This window comes from Eulemur rufifrons, chromosome 7 (genome assembly GCF_041146395.1).
Source record: "Eulemur rufifrons isolate Redbay chromosome 7, OSU_ERuf_1, whole genome shotgun sequence".
Classification (NCBI taxonomy): Eukaryota; Metazoa; Chordata; class Mammalia; order Primates; family Lemuridae; genus Eulemur; species Eulemur rufifrons.
The window spans coordinates 208,795,102-208,809,975 of record NC_090989.1 but is presented as its reverse complement, the minus strand read 5'-3'; the positions used below and the strand labels follow the sequence as shown (position 1 = coordinate 208,809,975).

At 35.7% G+C, this 14,874-nt stretch overlaps 1 protein-coding gene across 3 annotated transcripts in view; it reads right to left on the bottom strand.

Moving 5' to 3' along the window:
- AGTPBP1 (ATP/GTP binding carboxypeptidase 1) overlaps nt 1–14,874 on the bottom strand; it is a 172,887-nt gene that overhangs the window by 156,805 nt on the left and 1,208 nt on the right. For 2 of the 3 annotated variants that reach the window (XM_069474068.1, XM_069474069.1), the window contains exon 2: nt 21–85. The exons of the other annotated variant lie outside the window; for it this stretch is intronic. In XM_069474068.1, the coding sequence (XP_069330169.1) occupies nt 21–52 (32 nt within the window). In that variant the 5' untranslated portion in view covers nt 53–85. The remainder of the gene's footprint in view (nt 1–20; nt 86–14,874) is intronic. 3 annotated transcript variants of the gene reach the window in all.

Genomic DNA, 14,874 nt, shown 5'->3' with positions numbered 1-14,874 from the left:
GATATTTAGAATTACAGTACCTTTTCTCCGATATCACTTTTAACTTGCTCATCTTGAGTTACTTCATTTCACCATTGCAGATACTCTAAAAGAAAAATATTAATATTAAACACTTATAATTCTGTTTTCCATACATTAGATGTCATAAAAGCCATAAAATTGAAAGTTTCCATTATGAGCAACACAAGGTAACACTGGAAACCAAAAGAGAATGAGTTTTATGTGCTTCTGGCAAGTCAATTCAATGTACAATGTATGACTATTAAAATACCTAAACATCAGCTAGGAAAAATGTTATCAAAATCCTGGAGCTACAAAAATACAGAAGCCTATCATAATGTAGTTTGCAATCCAGTGTTAAGATTTCTTTTGAGACAATTCAAATCATCCTTCCTGTTCTAACGCTCCTCCTTAAAATAAGCAAACCAACCAAAGCATCCTATGATTAGTGTACTTATTGTCCACTATTCACACAGTAGCCAAATACTGGGAAATACATAGTATGATTATTTCTATATTGGAACATTTTTTAATTAGTAAAAAGCTTCTATGCACATCTTCCCTCAATCAAGTTTCCATTTTTAGAAAGTATAAATAATACACTTTAAACTACCTTAAATCTTAATTCGTATAACTTTTATAGTTCTTTGGATTTATTTTTGCAACTATTTACCGCAAAACATCCTAAATATCTTTCAATTTTTGCTAACAATGCCTACTGAAACAGATTTTTGTGAAATTACTAAAATGTGAAACAATTACTGCAAATTCAACAAGTTACTCACATATTTAATAACGCTATATTTAAAGGAACATGTATTTACAATTATGTACAAAAATTATATGAACTGTTGTTAAGATCAGTGAGAAATTTTAAATTGCTAACTATCTTTCTTTTAATTGACTCTTTTTTTAGACATGACTACAAAGTCAAAGCAACTTTTTCCAACTTCTAAATTAATTAAGAATCACCATATATCTACAGGGAGAAAAAATCTTGTATACTTTCAGAAGCACTGCTACTGCCGAAGACAGAAGGTTAAGTCGCTTCTATTTGTTGAATGGTATGAACTTCTTTAAAACTACTTTAACTGCACATCTCAAAAAGTTCACATGGACTTTATTATAATTAATACAGTTGAAAAAAATAATGTTGGGCACTTATAACATAGCCAACTCTATTTCAACACTTAAGAAATGATTCAAATAAAATAGTTTAACCACAGGCATTTCTCTCTTCTCCCACTTGGGACTACATTAAAGAAACAAAGTTATGTTTAAGCCCACAATGACAAAATAGAAAACTAACGGGGAGGGATGAATGGGTATTCTTCCCAGAGGAATCAAGGAAACTAGGAATGTAAGGAAATGTCACAGACAACGGAGGAAGACTGTGAAACAGAACTAGCTAAAATCTTTAGGACGGGCGCCTGTAATCCTAGCACTCTGGGAGGCTGAGGCAGGAAGATTGTTTGAGCTCAAGAGTTCAAGACCAGACTGAGCAAGAGCAAGACAACAGGAAAAATTAGCCGGGCATCGTGGTGTACGCCTGTAGTCCCAGCTCCTCAGGAGGCTAAGGCAGGAGGATCGCTTGAGCCCAGGAGTCTGAGGTTACTGTGAGCTACACTGATGCCATGGCACTCTACTCAGGGCAACAGAGTGGGACTCTGTCTAAAAAAAAAACAACGAAAAAAAAAACTAGCTAAAACTTTGGAACTGCAAATAGTAACTTCTTACCTCCTCAATACCTCTATGCCCATCACTGTAGAAAATGCTCATCAGTCAACCATCTAACCCCTGGCAAATTCACTAAAGAAATCTATAAAATCAAAGAATTCTGCTTTCTAGGCTTAAAAGTCCCCCAGGAAGAAGGCCAGCTTGCAACCCTATTTTCCTGCGGCTATAAGCCAGTGTGTTCCTTACAGTCTGCTTTTTATTACCGAAGCCCGAAGCCAGAGTACTTCAGAATAAACAAAAAATCTTTTTGTTGTGAAAGTTTGTGTTCATTACAGTACCACGTAATAGAAAGTGCAGGCACCTAGAAGAAGGAGTGTTGCATTTCACCAAGTCTGTGGCTTTGCCAAACAAGTGTGGCAAAGCAAGAGAGAGCCAAAGAAGCTGAGTGTATGCAAAAAAGTGACTATAATAACTGACCTTGGGATTTAGGTATCATCAACTCTTTCCTCTTTATTGGATCATTTTCATCAATAAAAAAAATCACATTATTTTTGTGTCCTAGGGAAAAAAACTTTCTTCCTCTCACTTCCCCAAGGCAAGTATGGTCCCACTTCTCTCCTCCTGAAAGCAAAGACTTGTTTATACACACTATCAAGTCCTCACTTAAACACACTCCAATCAAGTTTTCCCCACCCTATCCATCAACACTGCTCTTGTCAATAACCAACAATTTCCACATTACTAAATCCAATTAACAATTCTCAGTCCTCATCTTACTTGTGCTATCAGCAGGATTTAGTATTATCAGAGGGCTAGCTGACCACGCCCTCTTCTTGGAAATACTTCCTTCATTTGGCAGTACTCTGTTTCCTGCCTATCTCACTGATGACTTGTAGATTTCCCTGAAATGTCCAGGGCTCAGTTCTTTCCTGTCCTCTTCTACAGTCTCTTCCTTGGTGATTTCATCTAGTCTTGTAATTACTCAACATTTCCACTTGGATTTCTAATAATATCACCAACTCTGCATACACAAAACTGATCTGACCTTCCCTTCCAAGCATGCTCTATCCTAGCTTTCCACATTTGAATTAAAGACAAGTCTATCTCCTTTGTTGTTCAGTCCTTGTCTCCTTTCTTACACCTCACATATCAGGAAATCCTGATAATTCTACTTTCAAAATATATTCAGAGGGCTGGGCAAGGTGGCTCATGCCTATAATCCTAGCACTCTGGGAGGCTGAGGTAGGAGGATTGCTTGAGCCCAGGAGTTCAAGAACAGCCTCAGCAAGAGTGAGACCCCGTCTCTACCAAAAATAGAAAAATTAGATGGGCGTGGTAGCACATGCCTATAGTCCCAGGTACTCAGGAGGCTGAGGCGAAAGAATCACTTGAGCCCAGGAGTTTGAGGTTGCAGTGAGCTATGATGATGCCACGGCACTCTAGCCTGGGTGACTAAGCAAGACCCTGTCTCCGAAAAAAAAACAAAAGCAATAATGTTCTAATACATGCTACAATATGGATGAAACTTGAAAACATTGTACTAACTGGCTTAAAGACCTAAACGTAAGACTGAAACTATAAAACTCCTAGAACAAAACATGGAGGAGAAGTTCCTCAACATTGGTCTTGGCAATGATTTTTTTGGATAGGACATCAAAGCACAGGTAACAAAAACAAAAATAAAGAAATGGGACTGTATCAAACTAAAAAGTTTCTTCACAGCAAAGGAAACAATCAACAAAATGAAAAGGCAGCCCATAGGATGGGAGAAAATATATGCTAGCCATATATCTGATAGGAGGTTACTATCCAAAATATACTTAAAAAGAAAACCTCGTACAACTCAATAGCAAAAAAAATATAATAATAACTCAAAAAATCAGGAAAAGACCTAGACCTGAATAGATATTTCTCCAAAGACAACATAAAAATTGCCAACAGGTATATGAAAAGGTATGCAACATCACTTATCAGAGAAATACAAATCAAAACCACAATGAGATGTCATCACCTCACATCTGTTAGGATAGTTATCACCAAAAAGATGAGAGACCTAAAAATCATTTCAGAGTTCCTCCAGGGTATATAAAGATTGAAAAAGGCTGGTGCAGTCACCAGTAGACAGAGCTAGTGCAGACCACAACAGGCCCAGTGTGCTTCTACAGCTAGTAAGCAGAGCAGGGGGTTCCTAACCACAATAGCCTCCTGACCTCAGCAGTTCCCAGATTTTGAAACGACAGTGTGCCTCCAGAAATGAAGCTCTATAAGCAATTTCACAATTAGACAAGAGGCTTCCTCATCATAAAAGAGGTAACACCTCCCTTGGTTTCCTGGGTCTGTGCTAAGGTTTTGAGAGTTATTCCTTAAAGCTCAACCTATAGTCTCATTCTTCAGATCTCCCAACAATTCTATAATTCACTTAATACTTGTGCCAGATATTGATTTACTGTGCCTCATCTCCAAATTCACCCTTTCTGTCTACTCTGTAAAAATAGATTTGTGCCCTTTAAATATTTTTTCTTTACCTGCTGACAGAATATTAAGCTCCATCAGTAGAGGGCACTGGACAGACGCTGAAAAGAATTTTGCTTCCTAGTTCCAGGGTACTCACTTGGCTAAAGCAGGCGAGGCCTCTCCAGGGCCCCATTCCTGCAATAAGGATGGCTTCTCCACCTCCAGGCTCCTGCAGCGAGCATAGCTTCTTCAACAAGAGCTCAGGCAGTTTTGTAGCAGAGTCTTTGGTGAGACACCTTCCCATGAACAGCCACCTCTGGCACCATAAAGGGCAGATTTCCAGCAAATTCCACTAGTGCCACACCACAAACACTAGCCTTGACCTTGCACTTTCCAACAAGATCTAGATCTCATGTGGTCGGAGGAGCACGCTATCTCAGCCCTGGGTATAGTCACTGCTCCTTATATCTGCTAGCCCTACATTCTTTAGAGTTATCTTTACTTCTTATGACAAATCCCTTATTGCTCCAATGCCTTCTTTTTTTTTTTTTTGAGACAGAGTCTCACTCTGTTGCCCGGGCTAGAGTGAGTGCCGTGGCGTCAGTCTAGCTCACAGCAACCTCAAACTCCTGGGCTCAAGCGATCCTACTGTCTCAGCCTCCCGAGTAGCTGGGACTACAGGCATGCGCCACCATGCCCGGCTAATTTTTTGTATATATATATTTTAGTTGTCCATATAATTTCTTTCTATTTTTAGTAGAGACGGGGTCTCACTCTTGCTCAGGCTGGTCTTGAACTCCTGACCTCGAGCGATCCACCCGCCTCGGCCTCCCAGAGTGCTAGGATTACAGGCATGAGCCACCGTGCCCGGCCTACAATGCCTTCTTAAAGTCAATAATTCTTTCTATTCATCTTTCCCTGTTAAATTACTGTGTGGTTTCTATCACCTGATTGAGGCCATACTGATACATTCCAACAGTTCTTTAAGCTATTTACTAGCCTATAGTAAACCCTCTCTTTTAAAATAGAGTGGATTCTTTCTCTACAACTGAATCTTCACTGTTTTCTTTTTAAATAGAGGATTTGGGCCATGGGGCAGGGGAGGGGAATAGAACAGTATCCTCAGAGATGAGGTAAAGCCTTGACAATAATTTTTTTTAATTAGGAGATGATATTAATCGTACATAGGCAGGATTAAGAATTGCTACTGATGGTTATATTCCTAGGTCAGCCTATAAAACACTTTAATATTAACTCCATTTTAGGGTACTATCATTCCTGATACACCTAACTGCTATTTTGGAACTTAGTCTAGAATGAGATATCACTTCACAACCATTAGAATGTCTGTAATAAAAAAAAAAAAAGATAGATAATAACAAGTATTAGCAAGGATGTGCTGATAGAAATGTAAAATGGTACTGTTGCTTTGGAAATAGTCTAGCAATTCCGCAAAAAGCTAAATATAAAACGACTCAGCTATTCCACTCTTACATATATACCCTAAAGAAATAAAAATTGATGTTCACACAAAAACCTGTACACAAATGTTCACAGCAGCATTATTCATAATAGCCAAAAAGTGAAAACAACCCTAATGTCCATTAACTGATGAATGGGTAAATAAAAAAATGTGGTATATACATGCTACCTGGATGAACCTTGAAAACATGTTAGGAGAAGCCAGTCACAAAAGACCACATCATTATATAATTCAATTTATATAAAATATCCAGAACAGGTAAATCTATAGAAACAGAAAGTGGTTTAGTGGTTGCCTAGAACTAGAGGAGACAAGGAGAATGGGGAGTAGTGGCTAAGAGGCATAGAGTTTATTTTGGGAGTAATAAAAATATTCTAAAATTGATAGTGGTGATGACTGCATAACTCTGAATATACTAAAAGCATACTTTAAGTGAGGATATAGTATGGTACGTGAGCTATATCCCAATAAAACTGTGGGGTTTTTTTTTTAAACCAGTCTCTGTGGGAACTTTTATAATTCAACCATTCCTAAATTAAGGTTAGGGGCTTATGCTACCCTCAGTATCTGCTTCCCATGACAGAATACAATCCCATGATAGAATATAATACCCTTTTACACAAAAGCAAAACTAGTGCCCCACCTGGGTGTTAGATGCACTCCAGAGTTATTTATCCGGCAGTAAAAAGCTGCACTGTAACATCCACACTGTTGCATAAAGATTCACAGTGCACATTTCCCTAAGTGGGGGCAGAGGGATACTGTATGCATTGACTTTTATATATTTAAAGGTGGCTTACTCTGGAATTAAATATCTGAATTTGATACTCATAAAAGCAATGTCAACCTGCTCTAGCTAGCCTACACCTAAGGAAAAGCAAATAATTTTGTCCATTCTAGTGCTAAAAAAGTATAAATTTTTGGAACTTCTGAATTTTTGAGGTTATCCTGATCTTTTCTTCTCAACTAGAGATAGTTTCAGAGCACAGAGAATCTAAAAACTGAAACCCTCTGTTCTCACTAAGACTGAAATCAAGCTCATTAGCCAGCCAGCAAGGCATCAGAATTTCACACAATGAAGCTGTCCTAATTTTCATTCTGCAAACAAGCCACAGAAGTTGTGATATATATCCCAGTGCTAAAGCTGTATATTCTAAATATACATTTCAAATATACAGGCTTTAAAATTTTTAAGTCAAACTGCTAAAAAATAATAATAATACAAAGATACAGACACAGTTCACACTTGAAAGTCCAATCTAAATGTTTTAAGCACAATCTGAGGAAACAGGATTCCCTTTTGACTCTCCTTGCTTAAACAACTTGGTCCAGTTCCAATTCAACTAGAACAACTTCGCTACTTTACTCTCATTTGTTTATAGATGGGTCTCCCTGCAAGATATTATTAGACAAAAAGATTCCACTATATAAAAACATTTGCAAAACACTGCTCTCATCACCATTGATAACCTTTACTGTTAAATACCTGTACTATATACAGTTCTTGTTGGAGTGGATGTGGGCTACTGGGAAAAGACTAGTTGAAGAGGATTTAGGTAGCTGATTCTACCACGGAGGATGGGAAAACAAGTACACTGAAAAGGCATCATCTTTTGTCAGCATTCTCTAAATGTTTCATGATCTGGATGGAAACCACTTTTGAAGAACACATTCAAAGGGAGCTACTAGTCCCCCACACTGGCTGTGTCAATGTGATGGAAAATTACAAATCCTGATCATTTAATAAGAAACATCCCAAACAAGATGCTCAATCCTTTGACAACATTATTAAAGGAAAAAGTGAGAAATTTTGAGGGAGAGAGATAAATAATTCCTGTAGTCTAAAGGGAAAAGGAGTAACATTCCCAGCAATAGAGATTATTTCCTCAGCCTACCATTTAAATAAAAAGAGAAATATACACACTGGAGATGGTTTATGTTATATTAACTTTGCCTAAATTGCTATATTAAGGTATACATTTTCATCTAGTTATCTTATTCATATGACATGCAATGATTATTTTATGAATGCTTTAGCCCAATATGTAAAAAGGCAAATTTATTTCACAAAAGTATTGTAATTAATTTTATCAAGGGCTGGGCATGATGGCTGATGCCTGTAATCTCAACACTTTGAGAGGCCGAGGCAGGAGGATTGTTTGAGGCTAGACATTCAAGACTAGCCTATGTAGCAAAGTGAGATCCTGTCTCTCCAAATAATAAAAAAATTAAAAAATAGCCAGGTGTGGTGGTGCACACCTGTAGTCCAAGCTACTTGGGAAGTTGAGGCAGGAGGACGGCTTGAGCCCAAGAGTTAGAGGCTACAATGAGCTATGATGAAGTCACTGCACTCCAGCCTGGGCAACAGAGTGAAACCCTGTCTGATCTAAAAAAAAAAAAAAAAAAAAAAATGTGGGTAAGAGTAAACCCACAAAAAGCTTACACCTTATCTTATATCTTTCTTGATCATGTATCCTCATTAAAACCAAACAAGTTCAGAAGGTTCAAACTACTGAACTACTCCATAAAAGATGTTCAAAAGCTTATAAACAGTCTAATTTGTTGCACCAGGTGATATTTTAATTTTTTTGTCCCTCATATTCTGTGTATTTTGATTTTTACAAACTAATGGTGATGGTAACAGATCATCAAAATATATGAAGTAAAAATTGACAGAATTAAGGGCAGAAACACTTCTACAATAACTTGAGACTTCAATACCCCACTCTCAATAAGGATAAAACAATCAGATAATAGTAAAGAAATAGACAACTTGAATACAATAAACCAACTAGATCTAACAGATCTATACAGAATGCTGTACCCATCAACAGAATATACATTCTTCTCATGTGCACATGGGACATTCTCCAAGACAGACCATATATTAGGACACAAATTAAGTCTCAATCAATTTTAAAAGATATTTACCATACAAAGGGTCTCCTCTGACCCCACAGCAGGAAGAAGTTAGGAACCAGTGAAAAGGAAAACTGGAAAATTCACAAATTTGTGGAAATTAAACATACTCTTAATCAATTGACCACAGAAGAAATCACAATGGAAATTAGAAAATACTTAGAGAAGAATCAAAACAAAAACATGACATATCAAAACTTATGAGATGTAGCAAAAGCAGAACTATGGAAGAAATTTATGGAAATAAATATATTAAAAAAAGAAGAAAGATCTCAAAACAACAGCCCAACTTTACAACTTAAGGAAAAAGAAGAAACTACACCCAAAGCTAGCAGAAGGAAGGAAATAATGAAGATTAGAGCAAAAACGAATAAAACAGTGACTAGAAAAACAATACAGAAAATCAACAAAACCAATCTTTTATTCAAAAATATTAATAAAATTGACAAACCTCTAGCAACATTAAGAAAAAAAGAGAGAAGGCTCAAATTACTAAAATCAGAAATGGAAGTAGAGACACTACTACCAATTCTACAGAAATAAAAAGTATTATTATAAGGAAGTACTATGAACAATAGTACACCAGTCAATTGGATAACGTAGATGAAATGGACAAATTCCTAGAAACACAAAACCTACCAAGACTGAACCACAAAAAAAAAGAAAATCTGAATAGACCCATAACTATTAAGGAGATTGAATCAGTAACCAAAATCCTCCTGACAGAGCAATGCCCTGGACCTGATGGCTTCATTGGTAAATTCTACCACTTAAAGAACTAACACCACTTCTTCTCAAACCCTTCCAAAATAGTTTAGAGGAAGAAACACTTCCTAACTCATTCTATAAGGCCAGCATTGCCCTTATACCAAAGTCAGACAAAGATGCTACAAGAAAATGACAAACCATTATTTCTTATGACCACTGATACAAAAATCCTCAACAAAATAATAGCAAATGGAATACAGCGGTATAAATGCAAACTAAAACCACAATGAGCTACCACCTCCCACCCATTAGATGGCTATAACCAAAAACAAACAACAACAAAAAATAATAAGTGCTGAAGAGGAAAGATTAGAACACTTGTGCACTGTAGGAATGTAAAAGGTGCAGCCACTATGGAAAACAGTATAGGGGTTCCTCAAAAAACTTAAAAATAGAATTACCATGTGATCCAACAATTCCACTTCTGAGTATATACCTAAAAGAATTGAAAGCAAGGTTTCAAAGAGATATTTGTATACCCATGTTCATAGCAGCATTATTCACCATAGCCAAAAGACAGGAGCCACTCAAGTGTCCATCAACAGATGAATGGATCAGCAAAACGTGATACATACATATACAATGGAATACTAATCAAACTTAAAAAGGAAGGAAATCCTGACACACTCTACAACGTGGATGAACCTTGAAAATATTGTGCTAAATGAAATGTCAGTCATTAAAGGACAAATACTATGATTCCACTCACATAATATACTTGGAGTAGTCAAATTCACAGAGACAGAAAGCAGAACAGTGCTTGCCAGGGAATAGAAAAAGGCAGGGAGGGGACTTATTGTTTAATGGGTATAGGGTTTCAGTTTAGGAAGATATAAAAAGTTCTGGAGATGGATGGTGGTGATGGCTGCACAACAATGAGTATGTACTTGATGCCACCGAACTATACACTTAAAAATGCTTGAAATGGTAAATTTTATGTTATATATATTTTACCATAAATTTTAAAATAAATATTTTTTTTAAAAAAATCAAAACATGAACCCTGTGCTTAAAATTGGGGGAAAAGTCAAGTTTCAAATGTAAATAAAATTAAAATTAATGAGATGAAATTAAAAAGTGAGAAAGACTAGATTTCACCATGCAAAGGAAAAAATCTAGAAAGTGTGTCTACCATAAATTAATAAGTCTACAATTTTTGTGGGGTTTTTTGAGACATGGTCTCACTCTATTGCTACAGTGGAGTGGCATCACCATAGCTCACTGCAGCCTTGAGCTCCTGGGCTCAAGCAATCCTCCTGCCTCAGCCTCCCGAGTAGCTGGGACTACAGGTGTGAGCTACCATGCCTGGCCATAAATTAATAAATCTAAAATGTTCTTGTCAAAAATAGAATTCTTTTTATTTCATTAAACTCTATTATATGTAGGCAGTGTCCCAATTTTTATTAATGTGATTCTACCATAAATAATCTGTTGATTTTATTATTTTTATTCAAAATATAACCAATATCCTTATACTCTTCATAATCTTAAATTATTTTCTCCATAAGGAAAGATGTGAGGCAAAGACAGCAAGGGCTGGGCACTTCTCCTTAGGGATGCTCATCCTCAGCATGAATTGAGAAATGAACAGAGATTAAGAAGTGACAAAATCCAGTTTTCAGGAATTTAAAAAAAAAAAAAAAGTGACACCAAGTATCTTTTTTTTTAGCTTATGAGCTACATGTTACTTGAGCTTTTCACATTGTGCCTTTACCATTTAATACTTAGACTTCCAAAAAGTTAGATTTGAATATTTATGTAGAAATGTATTACCAAATCTGATTTTTTGTTTTTAGATGGTGCCATTTCAGATTCCTAATACTACAATCCCCTTGTATCAGCAATTGACTAAAACCATTAAGAAACCTCAACTTTCTGTGAATAGCCTTAACTGTACTTAATTTTTTGTTAGTTAGAATATTTTTTCTTTTAATTTTTTCAATTGGCAAATAATAATTGTAAATATTCATGGAGTACACAGTGACACTGTGATATATATAACATATAGTGATCAGATCACGGTAATTAGCATATCCATCATCTCAAACATTTATCATTTCTTTGTGTTGGAAATACTCAATATCCCCCTTCTAGCTATTTGAAACTACATATTATTAACTACAGTCATCTCACAGTGCTAGAGAACACTAGAACTTATCCCTCCTATCTAGCTATAATTTTTTCTCAATAAAGCCTTTACTAAGGGCTCAAAAGTATAAAACAAAAACAAACTAGAAATTGTCACTACCACTTCCCTTCCTAAACAAAGTTTTCGGGAATCCTCTTTACAATTTAAATCCAGAAGTTCTTAAAGTGTGGTCCGTGAATCCCTAGAGTCCTGACACTCTTGTAAGGGACCCACAAGATCAAAACTATTTTTATAATAATGCTAAGATTAAAAACCTTAAATTAAAATTACTGGCACCTTGTAGCAACATCAAACTGTAACCTTAGCCATTTTATTCTTCATCATCAAGCATTAGCAGATATAAAAAAGAAAAAGCCAGTTTCACTTAAGAATGTCCTTGAAATAGTAAAAATTATTAACTTTTATACATCTTTTTAATATTCTGTGTGACAAAATGGGAAGTATGCTTAAACATTTCTGCTACATCCTGAATTACAGTGGCTGATGGCTATCTCAAAGCAGAGTGCTTCAGTAACTGAATTAAGAACTTGAACTAGCCTTTTCTAATGAAATACCATTTTGAAAGAATGACTGACAGACTATGGTTATGCAAATTTGGGTATTATGGCAGAGGTTTTCTCAGAAATGAATGAAACAAGCCTGCCTATCACTTCATGGAAACAACTGGCAGTCATACTGGTTGCCAATGACAAAATTTGAGCATTCGAGCAAAAATCAGAATTCTGGAAAATTCATATCCACCATCATGTCACTACCTGAACAGTTTCCCAATAATTTGCTTCTGATGGAATGGATAGTAATATTAACAAATGTGACTTTCCTTGATATTGTATAATGAAATATGTCAACATTTGGAAGGATCTGCATCTGACCTCACTGAACCAATATTTACAAATGACCAAAGAATATTGTTACAAATTCAGGCATGGATATAAGACCCATTCAAATTTCGGACCAATGGATTTTAAGGTAATAGAGTATGAAAAAAATCCACAATATGATTTCAGATTCCACACTGCAACTAACCTTTAAAAAGTTACCACTTGTTGAGTTTTGATACAATGTCACACAACAATATCCACAATTCTCTGAAAAGGCTATTAAAACACTCTTCCCTTTTCGAGCCATTACTGTGTGAGTCTGCATTTTCTCCGTGTATACTTCAACCCAAACAGCATATTGCAACAGACCGAATGCAGAAGCAGATATGATAATCCAGCTGCTTCTATTAAACCAGGCATTAGAGATTTACAAAAACATAAAACAATGCCACCTTTCTCACTAATTTTTTGTTTTGAAAAAAGTTATTTTTCATTAAAAATATTTTATATTAACATGTAATGGGTTTATACTTGGCATTTTAATTAACAAAAAAATTATATTTCTGTTTTCATTTATAACACAGTAAATATAGATAGATGTAATTCACAAAAGGTTTTTGGGGGTCTTCAATAATTTTTAAAAATATAAGAGGGTCCTGAGACCAACAGTTTGAAAACATCTAACCTAAAGAATAGAGTATTAATATCAGATCTCTGCAAACCAAGAAGAATAAGTACATAAGATCATCAATGGGGGAAAAAAAACTTTCCTAGGAAAATTACATGAAAGCAGAAAATGAATACAATGTCAAATCAAAACTGACCTCACTCTACCTATATAACATCAATAAAGGAGAAAATAAAATAAGACAAAGAATGCTTAGACGAAAATAATTTTGCAAAGCCTGGAAACATCATACAATATCCTGATCAGATAAACACATATATACCCATTAATATTTTGATAGTATTTTTTAGAGCAGCACATGACAGTCAAAGAAACACCCAATCAAAAACAGGTGATTAAAATAGCAGCCACCACCAACAGGAGGGAGACAATCCAAGGTTCTGTCAGAGGGAAAGACAGGGCTACTTCAGCAGGTCTCCAGTAGCATCCCAGGGCACCCAGCTCAGGGTCTAGCTATTCTATTTAAAACTTACTTACACGTTTCCAAGGCAGGACAGTGAGACTAAGCTCTTATTCAACCCCAAAGAAGCAAATGAATCATAGTTGAATTAATCTGCACTAATACTACTGTCAGCCAATTGTCCTTTTTCAGCTTACTAGATCTCTTGAAAGACTGAGGAAAAACAGTAGCAGTAATACTAACATCTACTGAGCACTTACTATGTGGCAGGCACTGTGGGCTAAGCACTTTACACTTATTAGCTCATTTAATATTTGAGATCATCTTAAGGGTATACACCATTATTATCCTCATTTTTTGGAGTTGAGAAAATTAAAGCACAAAGAGGACAAATAACTTGCCTTAAAAATATATAAATAAAAATAACTTGCTTAAGGAAAGTCAGGATACAAATCTAGCCAATCTGGCTCTGAGGTCCAATCCCTTAGTCACTACACTATAGTACACAGGCACAGTGCCCAACGATAACATCTGAAGTTTAAAATTCAGTGCCCACCCTAGACAATTTCTGTTGTTTACATTGAAATCCATTGCCTAAGGGAAGCTCACAAGTTGCAGAAGGCCCCTGACAGGTTCAGCCATTACCATTCACACACTTTTCAACTCCCAGGTACTGGGAGACTTCAAGCAAGAAGAGTAGATTCTGGAAGATGAATACTGTTGAAGAGGTTTAAAAATGATCCAAAATGTAGAATATAATACAAATTACAAAATTTCACAACTCTCAGACCTCTTTTCCCTCTGCTAATGGAGGTAAAACCATTATTACATAGCAGGCTATCTAGTTTCTAAAGAAAAGAACGCCTCAATTCAAGTCAATTGGGAAAGCTTTATAAAAATTGCTTCTACAAAAGTTTAAATTGCATTAATACATTTAAATGTTTTGCAACATAGGCCAAATACAAGAGTAGCTTTAAGCCTACTCTTTTCATTTCAGAATTGAGAATGAGTCTGTAGTTGTAAATATGATGGATCAAGTCAAGTTAGAGTTTTGAGGTCATTAAAAAATGAACCTATAACTTCACTGTAGAATTTAACTTTAGAGAAGTGGACTGGCAAACTGACAAATCATATTAGAACTGTGCCTTCAGGACAAGAAATAAGGAGTGGATGAGGCACCGCTAACTCAACAGTAATTCTACATAGGAAATACAGACCTTCCAGGGTTTTGTTTGGTTTTGACATTTGGCACATGTTTTAAAATACGTACCATTTAAAGCACATTAAATAAATCACTTCTTTTTTGGCCTACTAAACTGAAAACATTCCACAATACAATTACAAAAATAACTTTCTGGTTTTCTCAGACAATTTGTAAGAATAATTTCAGAGGTTAACAAAGAAAGTGAATTCAATTTACATAAAGATTAAGAAACGGACATAAAAGGTAAGTGAAAATGAGTGATCAAGAAGACAAAATCCTTTCTAACTACAAGTTGTCATACATTAAAATTA